This window comes from Salmo trutta, chromosome 1 (assembly GCF_901001165.1).
Source record: "Salmo trutta chromosome 1, fSalTru1.1, whole genome shotgun sequence".
NCBI classification, from domain to species: domain Eukaryota; kingdom Metazoa; phylum Chordata; class Actinopteri; order Salmoniformes; family Salmonidae; genus Salmo; species Salmo trutta.
In genome coordinates, this window is record NC_042957.1 from 10124731 (window position 1) to 10147617 (window position 22887).

Below are 22887 nucleotides of genomic sequence, written 5' to 3' on the forward strand. Positions count from 1 at the left end.
TTTTTGCACAGGTTATAGGCCTAATATGTTGTATTTAGGGCAAGGTTTGTAAATTGTGCATTTGACTTGAATGAGACATATAGTTTAGAGCAAAACCTATAATAAGGGCGGCAGGTAGGAGCATTGGGTCAGTGATCGAAAGGTTGCAGGATCGAATCCCCGAGCTGACAAGGCAGTTAACCCACTGTTCCCCGGGCGCCGATGCGGTAGATGTCGATTAGGCAGCTCTGATTCAGAGGGGTTGGGTTTCATCCCTAATAAAATAATAACACACCAAGGACTGTCTCAAATGACCTTGGTGACTCTTATAATGTTCTTGGCTGTTCTCGCCGTAGTGTATGGAGAGTTACACCTGCTATCGCGCAAATACAGAATTGAAATGAGGGGATGTGCACAACAGGCCTGCTAGCTACAGAAGACGCAGGGCGGTCCTGTGATTGACGTGTCTCCACCTTGTAGTGGGAGGGACTTAAACACTATCTGCAGTTGGAGAAATAAGGAAGTGAGTGAACAGGCTGGGGTGGTGTCTAGATGGCATACAGTTTTTGTCAAATAGACTTCAAAGGTATATTTTTTTTACATTTTAGCTAACCATAGATGTAGCTTTTCCTAACTTTAACCTGATCATCCTAACCTTGTACATTAATTATTCTAACCTGTTGCGTAAATTGTAAACCTGCTACGAAAAGTAAATTGTAACAAAAGCTGTATCCCTTGTAGCCACTAGTACATGCTGGGCTAGGGCCGCGGAAGGATACATGGACCCATTGTAACCACGGCGGGTGTACACCTCCGTCCCGCTGGAGGAAAGTCCATCTGAAGAACGAGATCACTCGTAGTCTGCTGCACAGATAATCAGCCCACATCCATCAAACATGGTATGTATTTTCATTCCCTTTTAGATCATTTGTCAATGCATTCAATGCCACGATATAACGGGACATGAATGAGGGTATTGCTAAAGATTTGAGGAAATCCTCTATTTTGCCATTCATAGATTTACAGAATTTTATTTTACCGGGATTGAAATTAGGACGATCAACAAAGCGTGCTATTTTGCAGCTATTATGTCGTTGCATGGGATTTTTTAAATTTAGCCTCGAGGGTGAGTTGATTAGATTTGGAGGGACGTTTTCAGTGGCGATACAATACATAAGATGGAGCGGGGATTCCGCGATAACTGCGCATATTAGCTGTCTCGATGGCTATATGGGGGCATGGAGCCAATGATAGATACTTCATCACATGTAGCTAACATGCCCCATGTTGCTGCACAGTGCAGATTGAATGAATTATTAGATTAGATTAATAGCATCGGGATAACTAGCAAGTTATACTAGATGATTACAGCATAGATATGTAGCTAAAAGTTATTAAATGTCAGAGTCTCTGTGTGTAGGCTGGAATGGAGTAGCGCGCTACGAATATGGGGTAGTGCTGCACGAGTGACAAGCCCTTGGAGCTATGCTGCTGATAATGTCAAGTATGTCTATGATTGATAACCCGTTTTATTAATTGGCGATCGAGTTACATATATCAACTCCTGTATGATATTAAGATTAATCTAATTTTGAGACAAATGAATATATTCAGTGGTTCGATAGGTCTATTAGTTGCTTTTGTCGATGTTGCATCATCGTGCTGTCTGTCTTGCTGCCTAGAGACTATGATGATGATGATGATGATAATTGCAACTATCTATCGCCTCTGATCCGTAACAGAAATCCCAACATCTACCTCAAATGGGGGGATCAGACAAATTGCAACGTTGTATATAGTTTGGCCCGCTGGCGTTCTACAGTACGGTAGTTAGAATGTTTCACACGCTTCTTCTCGCTCCGTTTATGTCAATGTAATGCCGACTGATTTGGTTGTCTTTTGCAAATTCACAATGCAAATGCTATGATGCTTGTCGTTTCATCGAGTCGCCAAAGCTGTTTGGCGGTCACATAGGCAGCCCACTGTACAGTAGCCTAGGCAAGAACGTCAACAGCTGTTCAGTCTTGGGTCTGTTTGGTAGGAATAAATTAATTTAAATGCAGAATACAGTATTTGTTTGTCTTCCTTATCAAATCCGTTTGCAGTGAACAAAATTGTTTTATGGGAATTATTATCAGACTAAATCAGAAATGCATTTCAAACTTCACTATCAAACAGTCCACAATGTTGGAATCGAGTTCATTAAATTGCATATAAAAAGCATCTCTCGGTCAAATGTCAGTCCTGATGAGAAGTGATGCAGCCAGGGTGTGTTGAAGCAGGGAAAGGCCTCTCCCAATCAGTATATTGATTTTCTGCCCTATGGATCGTTCACAGCTCTGGGGAAGTCAAGACATAAACTACATTTCTCTGTGTGAACAAATATCCCATATATGGTTTTGAACCACAGCATGCTGTAGGTTTCATGTTGCATACCACTGTAGTAATTGGAGTATATAAATTGCGCTTTTGAAAAGTAGAATCTGTGCGTTAACCTCTGTGTAGGCCTACCGTACACGCCAACACAATACAGCTATTGAAGTGCAAACAGTGTGTCTCTATTGAGATGGAAGTGTCATGTAAGTAGTCCGAGTGTAAACGGGCCTATCCTATTCCTGTTCCCGCCTTGTTTGCTGGTGCATGTGGAGTAACTTAGAGGACATCTGATCCAGTGCATTGAATCATTTATTTGCTTGGCAAATGGCCCCATCCAGGCATGGGTGGGTCAGTCTGTAAACTGCTATCAGAATTGTGTTCATTAGGCACCAAACTGACTGAAACAGGGAGGGACTCCAATAATAATGTTATTTTTTATTTTTCCGTTGCAAGAAGTTTTCCCTTGTGTGCCCAAATGAACACGACCCAGTTGTAGACTGAACTCAAACCACCACTCAGGTCAACATGGTGGCCTGGTCCTATCCTGCAGGCAGCAGTTAGTTAGCTGCTGGTGTTGCTGGTTGGTGACCCGCTGGACTAAAAGAGAAGACGTGTACAGCACATCATGAGCTGAAAAGCCTGCCAGTACAAAAGTTTGGGTGTATAGTGTTTCCCCGGGGACTAAGGGTTTCCTTTGTTATGAGTCATATTCATAAGCTATAGGGGAAGCAGGTCCTTTGAAAGAGGCCTGTTGGTTTGCATAGTCCATATACTGTAAGGTGCCTCCGCTGACGGTGCCTCCGCTGACACCACCTACACTCTCCTGTAGCCTAGAGAGTAGAGACACCAGCATAATACCTGCCTTGTCAATGATGTTTGAGAAGAATGGTGCACTGCATACCAGACTGAGCTAGCTAGTTTCTCCTGTAGGATACTGCTGTAAGCACAAACCTGTATTGGAACCTAAAGACAGACACCAGAATACTAAGGGGGGGTGCTGTGTGTGAGCCTGTTGAGTCCTGTCTCTAGTCACATACTGAGGTTGACACAACACCCTCATGTCCATGGGACACGGTGAATCAGAGGGTGTGTCTGGTTGTTGGGGTTGCTCTGTGTTGTGTAAATTCACCAGTACTTTGCTGCCTACCAACAGATTGCTACATCCACCCAGCCCCTGTTGCCTTCCTGCTAGACTGGCCAAAAGAGAGAGGGAGGGAGCCCCAGAGAGGAAAGGCCTGTAGTAGGAGTGTGGGCCTGGTTCCAGGCAGACCCAGCCATGCCAAGGCAAAGGAAAGGGAAGGGCTGGAGAAGGCCTGGTCGCGCAGCAGCACTGTGAGACCAAGTCATGGAAAGGCAAGGAAGGGAAGGGCTGGAGAAGGCCTGGTCGCGCAGCAGCACTGTGAGGCCCAGTCATGGAAAGGCAAGGGAAGGGATGGGCCGGTGTAGGCCTGGCTGCGCAGCAGCACGGTGAGGCCTAACTGTCTGAGAAACAGCCACAGGATCTCTGCCACTGAACCCACCCAACGCCCAGCCTTTCAGAGGGAAGAACAGTTAGATGGAGAGAGACACAACATTTCACAAACCTCACAGATGGAGAGAAAGCAAAGGCTATTGTCCTCCATTTTATTGAATCACGTCAGCTAATGTATGGACCTGGGCCAGTGATGCAGCATCAGAGCCATGTAGAGAGTATTTCGCTATCAGCCGAAGTTAAAGAGCATCTCCAAAACAAAGTAATGTCATTTGAGGTCTAGGACTTCAGATGAATCCCCTTCTCCTTTACTCTGTGTGATTTATCAGAACCAACAGACCTTATCACAAGGAAGGGAACCCTCACACACACAGTATGCCTACGCTAGGAGTGGTGGTTGTGTCATGGTGTCACGTGCCCATTCATGTTGACTAAGGCAGGTCTGTGTTTAGTGTTCTCAAACCCCAGATATTAAATAGACACAGATCTATCTATAAAGCCGAGACACATACTGTAGTGTAGGATATAAAGCCTAGACACATACTGTAGTGTAGGATATAAAGCCTAGACACATACTGTACTGTAGGATATAAAGCCTAGACACATACTGTACTGTAGGATATAAAGCCTAGACACATACTGTACTGTAGGATATAAAGCCTAGACACATACTGTAGTGTAGGATATAAAGCCTAGACACATACTGTAGTGTAGGATATAAAGCCTAGACACATACTGTAGTGTAGGATATAAAGCCTAGACACATACTGTAGTGTAGGATATAAAGCCTAGACACATACTGTAGTGTAGGATATAAAGCCTAGACACATACTGTACTGTAGGATATAAAGCCTAGACACATACTGTACTGTAGGATATAAAGCCTAGACACATACTGTAGTGTAGGATATAAAGCCTAGACACATACTGTAGTGTAGGATATAAAGCCTAGACACATACTGTACTGTAGGATATAAAGCCTAGACACATACTGTACTGTAGGATATAAAGCCTAGACACATACTGTACTGTAGGATATAAAGCCTAGACACATACTGTACTGTAGGATATAAAGCCTAGACACATACTGTACTGTAGGATATAAAGCCTAGACACATACTGTAGTGTAGGATATAAAGCCTAGACACATACTGTAGTGTAGGATATAAAGCCTAGACACATACTGTAGTGTAGGATATAAAGCCTAGACACATACTGTAGTGTAGGATATAAAGCCTAGACACATACTGTAGTGTAGGATATAAAGCCTAGACACATACTGTACTGTAGGATATAAAGCCTAGACACATACTGTACTGTAGGATCTTTCTTCTACTTTGGGACAGAACTGGTTGCTATTCTGTGTGATTCATTTCACAGGAAACCTGGTGATGGAAACTATTGGCATACAGGGAAATGTCACTTAGAGTGTGTGTGTGTGTGCTGTTTTTCCCACTGCCAGCACCAGGCACTCAGTTACGTCAGTGGTTTGTTTGCCGTAATCATAAACATGTTTTCCCAATCTGGGGGGGCACCTGTGGGATTGACCATTCACACACACACACACACACACACACAGGCTTTAGGTGCTTTCGTAAGACCTACGCTGCCACTGTGTGAATGTTTGTTTTAAAGCTGTGGCCCTGTGTGTGTCTAAACTCTAAAGACATCATTCATCTGTGGGTCACTACTAAAAAGGAGTGCTGCCAAGTCTCTCTCTCACACACACACCCACACACACACACACACACACCTCTGACTCAGCTGTTAAATAGCACTAACAGAGAACATACTGGGAGGTAGTCAGGAAGACCAAACCAACTGAATACACCCCTACAGCCTTCTTCATGTTACTGCAGGCCAGGACCAAGTTTAGAAATCAGGAAATAGGACAAAACCCATTTTAAACAGAGTCGGTTCTATCTGGGTAATGTTCAGAAGGGAGAAAATGTTATGTACTACCTGAGCTTGGTCAATAAGAACACTCTTTCTGTTTCAAAAACATGTTTTTGTGTCCACTGACTGAACACATCCCAGGCTAGTCTAGCCTCTGGACCAAGGTTGCCTCTATCTGGACCAAGGTTGCCTCTATCTGGACCAAGGTTGCCTCTGTCTGTCTGGACCAAGGTTGCCTCTGTCTGTCTGGACCAAGGTGGGGGATATTCCGGTTCTCCATCCAAGTCCCTGGTCTGTAGAGGTCCCTGGTCTGTAGAGGTCCCTGGTCTGTAGAGGTCCCTGGTCTGTAGAGGTCCCTGGTCTGTAGAGGTCCCTGGTCTGTAGAGGTCCCTGGTCTGTAGAGGTCCCTGGTCTGTAGAGGTCCCTGGTCTGTAGAGGTCCCTGGTCTGAGCCTTGAACAGTGTCCTCACCGTGGTGCAGGTGACAGCCAGGAGAACATGGTTAAGTAGTTTGGTATTTAGTGATTGAGTGATGTTGGTTCTCTCCCTCTCTTTTTTTCCTCAGGCCGATCAGCTAACAGAGGAACAGATTGCAGGTAGGAACCACTGAGCAATCACTCTAGCATGCTTTTAACACGTCTGACTCATTTAATGAACAGCACACACACAGACATGCAGGGCAAACACACACACACACACACACACAGATATATATCGGATGTGTGTGTGTATATATATCTATATATATCCACACACACACATGTACACACAGACATACAGGGCAAGCACACACACACACATACACGTCCACACACATATACACGCCCACACACTTACATACACGTCAACAGACAAACATACATACACATACACACTCACATATACAGTGAGCTCCAAAAGTATTGGGACAGTGACACATTTGTTGTTGTTTTGGCTCTGTACTCCACACTTTGGATTAGAAATAAGACAATGACTATGAGGTTAAAGTGCAGACTGTCAGCTTTCATTTAGGGTATTTTCATCCATATGGGGTGAACCATTTAGAAATTACAGCACTTTTTCTACATAGGTTTCCCCCCCATTTTAGGGGACCAAAATTATTGGGACAAATTCACTTATGTGTATTAAAGTAGAAAAGTGTAGTATTTGGTCCCATATTCATATCACAGAATGACAACATCAAGCGTGTGACTCAACAAACTGTTGGACGCATTTTCTGTTTGTTTTGGTTCTGTTTCACATCATCTTGTGGCCAATAGAAATGAATGGTAATTAATATATTGTCATTTTGGAGTCACTTTTATTGTAAATAACAATAGAATATGTTTCTAAACACTTAAACATTAATGTGGACGCTATCATGATTACAGATAATCCTGAATGAATATTGAACAATGATGCGTGAGAAAGTTACAGACACACAAATATCATTCACCTGAGACATGCTAACCTCGTACCATTACCATAACTGGGGGGCCCGAGACATGCTAACCTCGCACCATTACCATAACTGGGGGGCCCGAGACATGCTAACCTCGTACCATTACCATAACTGGGGGGCCCGAGACATGCTAACCTCGTACCATTACCATAACTGGGGGGCCCGAGACATGCTAACCTCGTAACATTACCATAACTGGGGGGCCCGAGACATGCTAACCTCGTACCATTACCATAACTGGGGGGCCCGAGACATGCTAACCTCGTACCATTACCATAACTGGGGGGCCCGAGACATGCTAACCTCGTACCATAACTGGGGGACCTGAGACATGCTAACCTCGCACCATTACCATAACTGGGGGGCCCGAGACATGCTAACCTCGTACCATTACCATAACTGGGGGCCTGAGACATGCTAACCTCGTACCATTACCATAACTGGGGGCCTGAGACATGCTAACCTCGCACCATTACCATAACTGGGGGGCCTGAGACATGCTAACCTCGTACCATTACCATAACTGGGGGGCCCGAGACATGCTAACCTCGCACCATTACCATAACTGGGGGGCCCGAGACATGCTAACCTCGTACCATTACCATAACTGGGGGGCCTGAGACATGCTAACCTCGTACCATTACCATAACTGGGGGGCCTGAGACATGCTAACCTCGTACCATTACCATAACTGGGGGGCCCGAGACATGCTAACCTCGTACCATTACCATAACTGGGGGGCCCGAGACATGCTAACCTCGCACCATTACCATAACTGGGGGGCCCGAGACATGCTAACCTCGCACCATTACCATAACTGGGGGGCCTGAGACATGCTAACCTCGCACCATTACCATAACTGGGGAGCCCGAGACATGCTAACCTCGTACCATTACCATAACTGGGGGACCTGAGACATGCTAACCTCGCACCATTACCATAACTGGGGAGGGTATGATATTTATGCCTTTAACTTTCTCTACATCCTCCCTGTAAAATATAGCTTAATGTAAAGTGATACCCATCCCACAACCAAAGCTTGAGCGACAGTCCAAGAAAGACTTTCATTCTCCTCCCTCCCTTCTCACAGAGTTCAAAGAGGCGTTTTCCTTATTCGACAAGGATGGTGACGGCACCATCACGACCAAGGAGCTCGGCACCGTGATGAGGTCGCTGGGACAGAACCCCACAGAGGCTGAGCTGCAGGATATGATCAATGAGGTTGACGCTGACGGTGAGTGGAGAAGTAAACACACTCGATATGTCAGAAAGGCAGGAAACAGGAAGCTTATAGACAAACCCGATTGGTGCACAGTGGCCAGAGGAAGCTGGGGTAGTCATGGACACTTGTCTTGTGTCATCAAAAGAAGATAAATGCAGTTGCAGGATCTAAACGTATCTGGTTATCTCCTCTGGATGCTGAAGTACATATTCTTTTTAGGAATGTGCCATCAGCGGTTTAGTCACTCTGCCTGTCTGAGTCACTCTGCCTGTCTGAGTCACTCTGCCTGTCTGAGTCACTCTGCCTGTCTGAGTCACTCTGCCTGTCTGAGTCACTCTGCCTGTCTGAGTCACTCTCGGTATCTGATGACGACCTCACTGTTACCTGCCTTAAGGGCTGCTGGAAGTCCCGTCAGCGTCTAGGTGGCTGGTCAGACCTACCAAACTGAGGTGATGTCAGTGTCTAGGTGGCCGGTCAGACCTACCAAACTGAGGTGATGTCAGCGTCTAGGTGGCTGGTCAGACCTACCAAACTGAGGTGATGTCAGCGTCTAGGTGGCCGGTCAGACCTACCAAACTGAGGTGATGTCCTGTCAGCGTCTAGGTGGCCGGTCAGACCTACCAAACTGAGGTGATGTCCTGTCAGCGTCTAGGTGGCCGGTCAGACCTACCAAACTGAGGTGATGTCCTGTCAGCGTCTAGGTGGCTGGTCAGACCTACCAAACTGAGGTGATGTCAGCGTCTAGGTGGCTGGTCAGACCTACCAAACTGAGGTGATGTCAGCGTCTAGGTGGCTGGTCAGACCTACCAAACTGAGGTGATGTCCTGTCAGTGTCTAGGTGGCTGGTCAGACCTACCAAACTGAGGTGATGTCCTGTCAGTGTCTAGGTGGCTGGTCAGACCTACCAAACTGAGGTGATGTCAGCGTCTAGGTGGCTAGTCAGACCTACCAAACTGAGGTGATGTCCTGTCAGCGTCTAGGTGGCTGGTCAGACCTACCAAACTGAGGTGATGTCAGCGTCTAGGTGGCTGGTCAGACCTACCAAACTGAGGTGATGTCAGCATCTAGGTGGCTGGTCAGACCTACCAAACTGAGGTGATGTCCTGTCAGCGTCTAGGTGGCTGGTCAGACCTACCAAACTGAGGTGATGTCCTGTCAGCGTCTAGGTGGCTGGTCAGACCTACCAAACTGAGGTGATGTCCTGTCAGCGTCTAGGGTTTTGGTAAATGGGGCCTTATCGATCGGACTGTCATATTGATCGATCTCACCGTGGCTTGGCTCGCTGTATCTATCCAAAGTTCTCCCTCCAAAGTTCTCCCTTCTCTCTCTCTCTGTTCTCCACAGCAGGGCCACCAATTATCTCTCTCCTCTTTGTACATTCAGTTGCCTCATGGTGATGTCAACAGCAGGGCTATAGATTCTTTACCAAACAAGCAGAGTGGATGACAGAGGAAGTAGAGAATGAGGTTAGCTTTACTCCAGAGAGCTGTGCTGTTGGTCTCTGAGAGGAGAGAGGCTTTACTCCAGAGAGCTGTGCTGTTGGTCTCTGAGAGGAGAGAGGCTTTACCCCAGAGAGCTGTGCTGTTGGTCTCTGAGAGGAGAGAGGCTTTACTCCAGAGAGCTGTGCTGTTGGTCTCTGAGAGGAGAGAGGCTTTACCCCAGAGAGCTGTGCTGTTGGTCTCTGAGAGGAGAGAGTCTTTACCCCAGAGAGCTGTGCTGTTGGTCTCTGAGAGGAGAGAGGCTCTGAAGTAGTGTTTGTGTTGCCGTGTCATTTTTATTTCTTATCAATCACTGTTATCCCCCCCTTGTGAAAAATAGTTTGACTTCATTGGTTTCAGCAGAACGTTTTGCAGCCCAGGATGTTTTCTTAGAGGCCTTTCTGCCTTGCCTAGGAAAAGCTAGGAGAAAATACTAGCCTGTGGAATGAATTAATGTCGTCACAGACAATAGAATGAGTCTGCTTCCTATAGTTGGCGATAGCAGTGCCTCCTTATATAGCCTATATAATCACACCATCTCCCACTAGTTCCCTCTCTTCTCTCCCTCGCTCCATCTTTCTCCCACCCACTCCATCTCCCCCTCTTGTACGTCACAGGCAGAGTCAAACCCAAGAGTCAGTCAGCCAGCTCTCCGTCAGTCCATCTCCCCCTCTCAGTACGTCACAGGCAGAGTCAAACCCAAGAGTCAGTCAGCCAGCTCTCCGTCAGTCCATCTCCCCCTCTCGTACGTCACAGGCAGAGTCAAACCCAAGAGTCAGCCAGCCAGCTCTCCATCACTCCATCCCCCCCTCTCGTACGTCACAGGCAGAGTCAAACCCAAGAGTCAGCCAGCCAGCTCTCCATCACTCCATCCCCCCCTCTCGTACGTCACAGGCAGAGTCAAACCCAAGAGTCAGTCAGCCAGCTCTCCATCACTCCAGACCTGCTCTTCCAGTGGTGCTTTTCCTGCCTTGCTACCTAGTGTCTAAACACACACATGCATGTCCCTGTCTGTGTCCCTGTCTGTGTCCCTGTCTGTGTCCCTGTCTGTGTCCCTGTCTGTGTCCCTGTCTGTGTCCCTGTCTGTGTCCCTGTCTGTGTCCCTGTCTGTGTCCCTGTCTGTGTCTGAATGTTAGTTAACAGCTCATTATCTAGATACATGGGCTCCGATACGATACAGGAACGATAGGTTTTGTTTGAAACGATTCGGTTTGATTAGAGAACAAATCGATTTGATGCTTTTCACATTTGTTGCATTAACACATTCATTTTCCATTCTAAATGAAAATCTGCTGCTGATGATGAAGCTCATGAGCTGGGGCCTCTCTGAGCTGGGGCCTCTCTGAGCCTGTGTGTGTGTAAATTACAAATCAGCTATGACATAGCCAATGACTATATAGCACAAGTTTGGATTTGTATTGCACTCTGCACCTTTAACTGAATGGGGTAGTTCTGTCTCCTCCAATCCAGGCAACGGCACCATTGACTTTCCAGAGTTCCTGACCATGATGGCCAGAAAAATGAAGGACACAGACAGCGAGGAGGAGATCCGTGAAGCCTTTAGGGTATTTGACAAGGTAAGGTACTACGTGTATTCAGTGCCAATTTTACCATGTACATTTTTGGCAACCCCACCCTTGGAGAGTAGAGACTATTATCATCATACGCAATTTTGCTTCGTTCTAAACTAGTAAACAGTCAACTTTCATAAGATGTACCCACCTTTAATAAAACACATCGTCAAACTCTTCCTGTTATGGTGACGCTATATATATATATCTCATTAACCGTCCAATGGGATTTAATTCTCCACTCATCATTACCCAATGGGGATTTGCCTCTCGGTTATATCCTGATTGCTCACCCAATGGAATGCCTTTCCATCTATTCTCACCCAATGGGATTCCTTCTCTCCTGTGACCCCAGGACGGAAACGGCTACATCAGTGCTGCAGAGCTCCGCCACGTCATGACAAACCTGGGGGAGAAGTTAACAGACGAGGAGGTAGACGAGATGATCAGAGAAGCAGACATTGATGGAGACGGACAGGTCAACTATGAAGGTAAGAGGACAAACCCTGTATGATTTAACCAGCCACATGTAGCAGTGGTTATTAGATGGGAGACAAACAGACAGGTCAGCGTTGAAGGTAAGAGGGAAGAAGGGGACAGTGGGGTAAGTTGAGCCACCCTTGTTTCTAGGAAACCGTACACAAAGTTAATAATTTGACCCAATATTTAGGAAGAGGTCATCATACCATGGAGTCTGAGAAGGAAGAAAACACGGTAACACTTGACACCCTTGACACAGTCATAACCATGTCATAATACTTTTGTGTGTATATGGATGGATGGATGGATGGATGGATGGATGGATGGATGGACAAATTACTGGATTCGGCTAGTTCAGCCACACCTGTTGCTGACAGTTGTATAAAATCCAACCAGTCAGTTCATCAAATTTCTGCCCTGCTAGAGCTGCCCCGGTCAACTCTAAGTGCTGTTATTGTGAAGTGGAAACGTGTAGGAGCAACAACGGCTCAGCTGCGAAGTGGTAGGCCACACAAGCTCACAGAACTGGACTGCCAAGTGTTGTAGCGCGTACAAATTGTCTGTCCTCAGTTGCAACACTCACTACCGAATTCCAAACTGCTTCTGGAAGCAACGTCAACACAAGAACTGTTTTGTCAGGAGCTTCATGAAATGGGTTTCCATGGCCGAGCAGCCGCACACAAGCCTAAGATCACCATGCACAATTCCAAGCGTCGGCTGGAGTGGTGTAAAGCTTGCCGACATTGGACTGTGGAGACTTGGAAACACGTTCTCTGAAGTGATGGATTGTGCTTCACCATCTGGCAGTCCGACGGACAACTCTGGATTTGGCGGATTCCTGGTGAACAATTCAAATCTGGGTTTTCGGATGCCAGGAGTACGCTATCTGCCCTAATGCATAGTGGCAACTGTAAAGTTTGGTGGAGGAGGAATAATGGTCTGGGCTGTTTTTCATGGTTCGGGCCCCTTAGTGCCAGTGAAGGGAAATCTTAACGCTACAGCATACAATGACATTCCAACTTTGTGGCAACAGTTTGGGGAAAGCCCTTTCCTGTTTCAGCATGACAATGCCTTCATGCACAAACCATACAGAAATGGTTTGTCGAGATCGTTGTGGAAGAAATTTACTGGCCTGCACAGAGCCCTGACCTCAACCCCATCGAACACCTTTTGGGATGAATTGGAACACTGACTGCAAGCCAGGCCTGATCGCCCAACATCACTAATGTTCTTGTGGCTGAATGGAAGCATGTCCCCGCAACAATGTTCCAACATCTAGTGGAAAGGCTTTCCAGAAGAGTGGAGGCTGTTAAAGCAGCAAAGGGACCAACTCCATATTAATGCCCATGATTTTGGAATGAGATGTTCAGCAAGCAAGCAGGTGTCCACATACTATTGGTCATATATATATAGTGTATGTCCTAACTGCTGATAACTTGTCATTATATGGTCACTGTCATGACCCATATTTACACCTGTTGTGACCTATATTGCATTATTTTATGGCTGGTTATGACACCTACATAAGAGTTTCAAAACCCACATTTTTTTCAAATGCATTTTTTTCCCTGCAAAGAAGTTTCCTTTCGTTTTGAAAGTTTGTTTCATAAATCCTTTGTTGCTATTGTAATGAATTCTTTACAGTCATGTTGTTTTTCTTCATATTTTAAATAACTTGTAGAAAATACACTTTATGACACTGTCAAGAAGCATTTTGACCATCCTGTGTCACTTTACTTAGACTAAAAAAGACACATTATGACCATCATAATGATATAAGCCAGATAGAAGGGCATGTATGTGATAGGCCTATCAGTCATCAGTCAAAAATAGTATTTTCCTGCTCCTGAAATCTGCTCCTGCGTTCATCCCAGTCATCAGCAACAGAGCATTGGGGTAGGTGCATGTCTGACACCAATTGCAATGATAATTCAATATTGTACATTTTCAGGAAATGTTATAACATAAACATACTGTTGACAAGTAAACTATGGTGTAATGGAATGTTTTACCTTGTGTGGTAGGTGTTGACACACTCATGTAGGTGTCACAACCAGACATAAAATTACGCAATATATGTCACAACAGGTCTAACTATGTCATGACAGTGTTATGACCATATTATAACAGGTTGTCAGCTGTTATGGCATACTATGACCGTGTTATGACGCTGGGTGTCAAGTAAAGTGTTACCAAAACCACATTGAAAAAGTGGCAAGTTAGGTCCAAAAAAAACATTTTCCCCAAGTCAAATGAATTTGTGTTAGAGGTTTCATGATGCTTGTAACTAAACCAAAGTAGATAATTTAAAGGTTGTTGTATACATCAGTTGGGGTCTCTATAAGCTTCAATATGAGGTCCTAAACCTAGCATGAAAGTGCATCCTTGTAGCTGTGTGGGCAAAATGTTTCCTTGGGGTAAGTTGAGCCAATGGTTTAGCCAATGGCAAGTTGAGCAAATTTAAACTGTTTTCTTTCCAGGCGTAATGCAAGGCATCGCTGGGATATGAGGTAACGACAGTGCCTGTCCTATGTAAATAAAAATACATTATTTAATAAAAATGTTAGGTGTTAAAAGATGATTAAAAGGCAAAAGAGCGATTGTGATTGTGTTGCACTGTTTGGGAAATAGAGTTAGACATGGTTTTTACAAGGTAGTGGTAAGATTTAATTCAGTACAGAAATGTGTAGGCGGCTTAACTTACCGTGTCCTGCAGCTCAACTTACCCCATGCCTGGGGTACGTTTTTCAACATTGTTTTCAAAGCTGTAATGTTTACATGCATTCTGATTATTTCTAGGGATACACAACATCCTGAAATATATGTACAGTGGCTTCAGAAAATATTCATACCCCTTGACTTAGCCCACATTTTGTTGTTACAGCCTGAGTTCAAAATTGATTAAATATGTTTTTCTATTCACACACAATACCCCCTAATGATGAAGTGAAATCATGTTTTTATAAATGTTAGCAAATGTATTGAAAATTAAATACAGACATATCTAATTTACATAATTATTAACACCCCTGAGTCAATACTTTTGTAAAAGCATTTTTGGGAGCAATTTCAGCAGAGTAAGTCTCTCTAAGAGCTTTCCACACCTGGCATGTGCAATATTTGCCCAATTTTTATTATTTTCAAAATTCTTCAAGCTCTGTCAAATTGGATGTTGATCATTGGTAGACAACCATTTTCAGGTCTTGCCATAGATTTAAGCAGATCTAAGTCAAAACTGTAATTCGGCCACTCAGAAACGTTAACTGTCTTCTTGGTAAGTAACTCGTGTAGATTTGGCCTTGTGTGTTAGGTTATTGTCCTACTGAAAGGTGAATTAACATCCCAGCGTCTGGAGGAAAGAGAAGTGAACCAGGTTTTCCTCTAGGATTTTGCCTGTGCTTAGATCCATTATATTTATACTTTTATCCTGAAAAACTCCCCAGTCCTTAATGATTACAAGCATACCCATAACATTATGCAGCCACCACTATGCTTGAAAATATGCAGAGTGGTACACCGTAATGTGTTGTGTTGGATTTGCCCTAAACATAACACTGTTGTCAGGGCAAAAAGTGATTTGCTTTGCAAAATTTTATTGCACTATTACTATAGTGCCTTGTTGCGAACAAGATTCATGTTTTAGAAATGTTTTTTCTGCGCAGGCTTCCTTTTCACTCTGTCAATTAGGTTAGTATTGTGTAAATCAAATGTTATTTGCCACGTACACATGGTTAGCAGATGTTAATGCGATTGTAGCGAAATACTTGAGCTTCTAGTTCCGACCATGCAGTAATATCTAACCTAACAATTTCACAACTACCTTATACACACAAGTGTAAAGGAATGAATAAGAATATGTACATAAAAATATATGAATGAGCGATGACCGAACGGCATAGGCAAGATGCAGTAGATGGTATAGAGTACAGTATATACATATGAGATGAGTAATGTATGGTATGTAAACATTATATAAAGTGGCATTGTTTAATGTGGCTAGTGATACATTTATTACATCAATGTTTCATTATTCAAGTGGCTAGAGTTGAGTCAGTATGTTGGCAGCAGCCACTCAATGTTAGTGATGGCTGTTTAACAGTCTGATGGCCTTGAGATAGAAGCTGTTTTTCAGTCTCTCGGTCCCTGCTTTGATGTACCTGTACTGACCTCGCCTTCTGGATGATAGCGGGGTGAACAGGCAGTGGCTCGGGTGGTTGTTGTCCTTGATGATCTTTTTGGCCTTCCTGTGACATCGGGTGGTGTAGGTGTCCTGGAGGGCAGGTAGTTTGCCCCCGGTGATGCGTTGTGCAGACCTCACTACCCTCTGGAGAGCCTTACGGTTGTGGGCGGAGCAGTTGCCGTACCAGGCGGTGATACAGCCCGACAGGATGCTCCCGATTTGTGCATCTGTAAAAGTTTGTGTTTTTGGTGACAAGCTGAATTTCTTCAGCCTCCTGGGGTTGAAGAGGCATTGCTGCGCCTTCTTCACCACGCTGTCTGTGTGGGTGGACCATTTCAGTTTGTCCGTGATGTGTACGCCGACGAACTTAAAACTTTCCTCCTTCTCCACTACTGTCCCGTCGATGTGGATAGGGAGCTGCTCCCTCTGCTGTTTCCTGAAGTCCACGATCATCTCCTTAGTTTTGTTGACATTGAGTGTGAGGTTATTTTCCTGACACCACACTCCGAGGGCCCTCACCTCCTCCCTGTAGGCCGTCTCGTTGTTGTTGGTAATCAAGCCTACCACTGTAGTGTCGTCTGCATACTTGATGATTGAGTTGGAGGCGTGCATGGCCACGCAGTCGTGGGTAAACAGGGAGTACAGGAGAGGGCTGAGAACGCACCCTTGTGGGGCTCCAGTGTTGAGGATCAGCGAGGTGGAGATGTTGTTACTACAATGTTGTTCCATCCTCAGTTTTCTCCTATCACAGCCATTTAACTTTTTGAGGCTAGTGGGACGCTAGCGTCCCACCCACCGTGCAGCCAGTGAAAAATCAGAGCGGCAAATTCAAAAACAACAAAATGTCATAATTCAAATTTCTCAAACATACAACTATTTTACGCCATTTTATAGATAAACATCTCCTTAATCCCACCACGTTGTCCAATTTCAAAAAGGCTTTACGGTGAAAGCATAAAGTTAGATTATGTTAGGACAGTACATAGACAAAAAATTACACACAGCCATTTTCAATGCAAGGACAAGCGTCACCAAAAGCAGAAAACCAGCTACAATTATGCACTAACCTTTGACAATCTTCATCAGATGACACACCTAGGACATTATGTTAGACAATACATGCATTTTTTGTTCTATCAAGTTCATATTTATATCCAAAAACAGCATTTTACATTGGCGCGTGACGTTCAGAAAATGTATTTCCCCCAAAACTGCCGGTGAATCAGCACAACAATTTACAAAAATACTCATTATAAACGTTGATAAAATATGAAACTGTTATTCAAAGAATTATAGATTAACATCTCTTGAATGCAACCGCATTGACAGATTTCAAAATAACTTTACTGGGAAAGCTCATTTTGCAATAATCTGAGTACTGCGCTCAGAAAAATACATCAAGCAATTACAGATACCCGCCATTTTGGAGTCACCTAAATGCATAAATAGCATTAGAAATATTCACTTACCTTTTAATAATCTTCATCAGAAGGCACTTCCAGGAATCCCAGGTCCACAATAAATGTTGTTTTGTTCGATAAAGTTCATAATTTATGTCCAAATAACTCCATGTTGTTTGCGCGTTCAGTAAGTTACTCAAAATGTAGGACGCGCGAGGAAAATGTCACGACGAAAAGTAAAGAAAAGTTCTGTTTACGTTCGTTCAAACATGTCAAACGTTGTAAAGCATCAATCTTTAGGGCCTTTAGAACGTGAAAATTCAGTAATATTCCAACCGGACGATTCCATTGTCTTGAAAAACATTTTGGAACAGAGCTCTCGTGAATGCGCGCCAATAAACTGATGTCCTTCCCTGGGTCACCAACTTCCCAGCCTTCTTGTTCGGTCTCTGTTCATCATAGATGCCTCAAACAACTTTCTAAAAACTGTTGACATCTAGTGGAAGCCTTAGGAAGTGCAAAATTAACCCTAACTCACTGTGTGTTCGATTGGCAATGACTTGAAAAAACTACAGACACCAGATTTTCATTTCCGGGTTATATTTTTCTCAGGTTTTTGCCTGCCATATGAGTTCTGTTATACACAGACACCATTCAAACAGTTTTAGAAACTTCAGTGTTTTCTATCCAAATCTACTAATAATATGCAAATATTTGACTCTGGGCCCGAGTATTAGGCCGTTTACTCTGGGCATGCTTTTCATCCAAAATCGAAAATACTGCCCCCTATACCTTGACAGGTTAACAGTTTTAAAGTCACCATTGGTCTCATGGTGAAATCCCGGAGCAGTTTCCTTCCTCTCCGGCAATTGAGTTAGGAAGGACGCCTGTGTCTTTGTAGTGACAGGGTGTATTGATACACCATCTAAAGTGTAATTAATAACTTCACCATGCTCAAAGGGATATTCAATGTCTGCTTTTTATTTTTACCCATCTGCCAATAGGTGCCCTTCTTTGAGAGTCATTGGAAAACCTCCCCGGTCTTTGTGGATGAATCTGTGTTTGAAATTCCCTGCTCGACTGAGGGACCTTACAGATAATTGTATGTGTTGGGTACAGAGATGAGTCATTCAAAAATCATGTTAAACATTTATTATTACAATCGGAGTGAGTCCATGCAACATGTGACTTTAAGAAATGTTTTACTCCTAAACTTATTTAGACTTGTCATAACAAAGGGGTTGAATACTTATTGACTCAAGACATTTCAGCTTTTCATAATAATTGAAAAACATAATTCCACTTTGACATTACAAGGTAGGCAAAAATAATGATATCTCAATTTTTACAATTCTAAATGGAATAACAAAATGGGTCAAGGGTTATGAATACTTTCTAAAGGCACTGTAGATATCTTTGGTTGAAAGAATACTATATTTCCCTCTTGTCTACACCTAACCAGCCACATGAAGCAGTGGTTATTAGATGGGAGACAGACAGGTCAGCTATGAAGGACAGTAGTTGAGCCAGACTAGCTCTGTGTAGTGTTCATTAGGGCTCACAACAGAAAGTTTCAAATCGCTTTGCAATGGTATACAAAACATCGGTTTCTATATTATAAATCCAGGTAACATTTCTCTGTTTCAGTCCGTTTTCATCTATAACCAGCTACATGTAACGGTCAATGCCAGCCCTGGAGCGGGCATGTAATTCATCTTTTACCACTGGCTGCCTCACACCTAACTTCAAAATGGCCTGAGTCGCTCCCCTACTGGAGAAACCAACATTCGACCCCTCTGACGTCAAACTACTGACTGGTATCCATTCTTTTCTTTCCAAAATACTTGACCGTGCTGTCTCTGACCAACTCTCTCGCTATCTCTCTCAGAACGATCTTGTTGACCCTAACTAGTCAGGCTTCAGGACAGGTCACTCAACCGAGACTGCTCTTCTCTGTGTCACGGAGGCTCTCCGCTCTGCCAAAGCTGACTCTCTCTCCTCTGTTCTCGTCCTCCTAGATCTATCCACTGCCTTCAACACTGTGAACCATCAGATCCTCCTCTACACCCTCTCAGGGCTGGGAGTTTCAGGCTCTGCACAGTCTTGGATTGTATTCTACCTGGCAGGCCACTCCTACCGGGTGGGATGGAGTGGATCTGTCTGCACCATGTGCTCTCACTACTGGTGTCCCCCAGGGCTCGGTTCTAGTCCCTCTCCTCTATTCTTTTTACACCAAGTCACTCAGCTCCGTCATATCCTCACATGGTCTCCTATCATTGGTATGCGGATGACACTCAACTATTTTTCTCCTTCCCCTCTTCTCAAACTCAGGTGGCGACACGCATCTCTGTGTCCCTGGCAGCTATCTCAGCTTGGATGTCGGCCCACCACCTCAAGCTCAACCTCGACAAGATGGAGCTGATCTTCCTCTCGGGGAAGGCCTGCCTGCTCCAAGACCTCTCTGTCATGGTTGACAACTCCACGGTGTCCCCCTCCGAGTGCAAAGAACTTTGTGTGACCCTGGACAACACCCTGTCGTTTTCTGCAAACATCAAAGCAGTGACTGCAGGTTCATGCTCTACAATATCCGTAGAGTACGACCCTACCTCACACAGGAAGTGGCACAGGTCCTAATCCAGGCACTTGTCATCTCCCATCTGGACTACTGCAACTCGCTGTTGGCTGGGCTCCCCGCTTGTGCCATCAAACCACTGCAACTCATCCAGAATGCCGCAGCCTGCCTGGTGTTCAACCTTCAACCTATATTTTCCCATGCCGTCCCACTCCTCCGCACACTCAACTGGCTTCCAGTTGAAGCTCGCATCCACTAAAAGAACATGGTACTTGCCTACAGAGCAGCAAGAACTGCCCCTCCCTAACTTCAGGTTCTGCTCAAACCCTACACCCCAACCCGAGCCACCTTTTGGTCTTCTCCCACTCAGCCCAGTCCAAGCTCTCCTCTGTCTCCTCTGCTAGGACAGTAGAGTCCCTGCCCATCTCCCGAAAGCACATGAAACCCTACCTCTTCAAAGAGTATCTTTACTAATCCCACAGCACCCCCTTCTCACCCCTTATTAGATAGAACCGTTCCAAGATGGAGATGCCATATGAATGAATCATAGTCACCATGCTAGAAGGCACCCTTTTACTATTTTTCTTGTGCTCTCTCTCTCTCTCTCTGTCATTTTCTCTCTCCTCTCTCTTCCTCTTTCACTCTTATTCCCACAGAGCATTACACTGTTCTAATATTCTAGAAGGAGCTGTCGACACAATAAACAGTCCATACATCTTGGCTTCCTTACTTCCTCCCTCAATGTGCCATTAAACACCATACAGTATGTACTCTATAAGCGTTTGAAAGACTTTTCTTTATTTTGGTTGGACGTCGTTGTGTTGTATTCACAGTGCAGTGACTTTTTAATTAAATAAGCTTAATGAGATGAAGATGGAAGCTGTTTGGAAACGGGACATTAATTAGAATGTGTGTTCTGTTCCTACACTGCTTGATGTAAAAACAAAATTAATAAAACAATTTAGCAGGTCACTGCCCCGCCTAGTCCTGGGCTAATGGGGCCCAATGAGCTACTGTACGTTCCTAGTCTAGTCCTGGGCTAATGGGGCCCAATGAGCTACTGTACGTTCCTAGTCTAGTCCTGGGCTAATGGGGCCCAATGAGCTACTGTACGTTCCTAGTCTAGTCCTGGGCTAATGGGGCCCAATGAGCTACTGTACGTTCCTAATCTTTCTCTTTGTGTTCTCTCTCTCTCTCTGTCTCTCTCTCTCTCTCTCTCTCTTACAGAGTTTGTACAGATGATGACTGCAAAGTGAACCTCGCCCGACTTGCCCTGTTCCCTCTTAGAGAGAAAAAAAAAATTCTGTTTTACTTACCTCTTGGGGAAAAAAACTGTTTTCATTTATTCATACTGTTTCTCTATAGAAAATAATAAAATGTTGAAATAAAATCTCTTTCCACACAGAAAAAAAAAAAAAAACGTATACAAAAAGTGTCTGCATGATATGGTTAGTGACCCTGTCCCCCAAAAAATGAGTTCAGCATCGGTACTTTAAAGATGCAAATACAAACCCTGTAATAACTACCTTCAAACCAAAGCAAGGCATTCGGATCCCATGGAACCCCTTCCAGGTTCCATCTATCTGCTAGTGGTAATGTTTGGGCTGGCCATCTCTCTTTCTCTCTTCTCGGTTTTCTGGTCTTCATGCATGCAGCTTGTGACTGGAGCACTCCCTGCAGCCAATCAGAGCGTGCTGATTCCACAGGGGCATCGTGGGTCTGGTCCAGTTTTTTTGTATTTGGAGAGGAACCCTAGTCATATGGTATATGAAAGGAAATATGGTTCTTATTCAAGCTGAAAGCTCAATGGAACTTACTTGTATGCTAGATTAAAATATATATTTTAAAAAATATATTACATTTTCAAATGTTTGGCATGTTTGTTTTTGTTTGTTATTTGGAGGTCCATGTTAGGTATGTGTGTGTACCTGCTCTGAATAGGAGGGATATAAGACGTCTTATGGTGGAGCTTTATGTTTTTTCATCTTTCTGGCACTAAGGGAGATTCACTGGCCTTTTTCTTTCTTCAGTTTTCTCGACTTGGACAGGAGTGTGGCGAGGTTGTTGTGCAGTATGCATTCTGTAGGTAGGAGTTTTAGCACGAGTCTTACTGTTCATCTGAGTTCACTTTACATTCATTCCAAGTTGTACATGCTAGTCTTCATTTTCTTTTTTTTTTAAATAAAAAAAGACCATGGACTTTGACTGGGTTTCTCGTGTGGTTATTTTAGGGGCATGATAAAATGTTGTGTTTGACCACACATGGCAGGTTTTTATCTATTGCGAAATAGTTAGAATAATATTGGATTATACCTGATAAAGATCAATAAGGCATATTTCAATAATAGTCCTAGCAAATTCAATTATTTAAGATCACTGTGTTTATCCTTTGTAGGCTAAAGTGTCATGTGACAGCGTTAAATTTAGCATAACCACTCACGGCAACATTTGAGCCTTGCACTAAAAAGGAAAAAACACCACTGTTTTCTTTCTCACTGAGCCCTAGATATACATACACATCTACAGGCTGTGCTTCGTCTTTCTCTCGCTCTAGATCAGAGGGAGTTGCTAGGCAACAGCCGCATGCTGTTGGGGTTTTGAAAAAGGCAAGTGGGAGGTTTAATAAGCCTCAACGAGAGAGAAGCTTCTGTGCTGTAGCAACCTTGTCCTAGTAAGGCAAGGCAAACCCAGGCTGACCTGTTAATGTTTCAAACTCCACAGTAATAGAGACGAGGGGTCGGTTCGTTATGCTACAACATTACCTAAAAGTCAGACGTAACCACTTTGTTTAACCATATTTGGGCCATGATTACAGTTCGGCT

At 44.2% G+C, this 22887-nt stretch overlaps 1 protein-coding gene across 1 annotated transcript; it reads left to right on the forward strand.

The window, feature by feature from the left end:
- Positions 1 to 725: 725 nt before the first annotated feature.
- On the forward strand, positions 726 to 22270 carry LOC115158469 (calmodulin). The gene is made up of 6 exons (XM_029707488.1): positions 726 to 878; positions 6287 to 6317; positions 8253 to 8396; positions 11333 to 11439; positions 11789 to 11924; positions 21293 to 22270. Exons 1-6 carry the CDS (start codon positions 876 to 878, stop codon positions 21319 to 21321), a joined length of 450 nt encoding a protein of 149 aa, XP_029563348.1. The 5' UTR covers positions 726 to 875; the 3' UTR covers positions 21322 to 22270.
- The last annotated feature ends 617 nt before the right edge of the window (positions 22271 to 22887 follow it).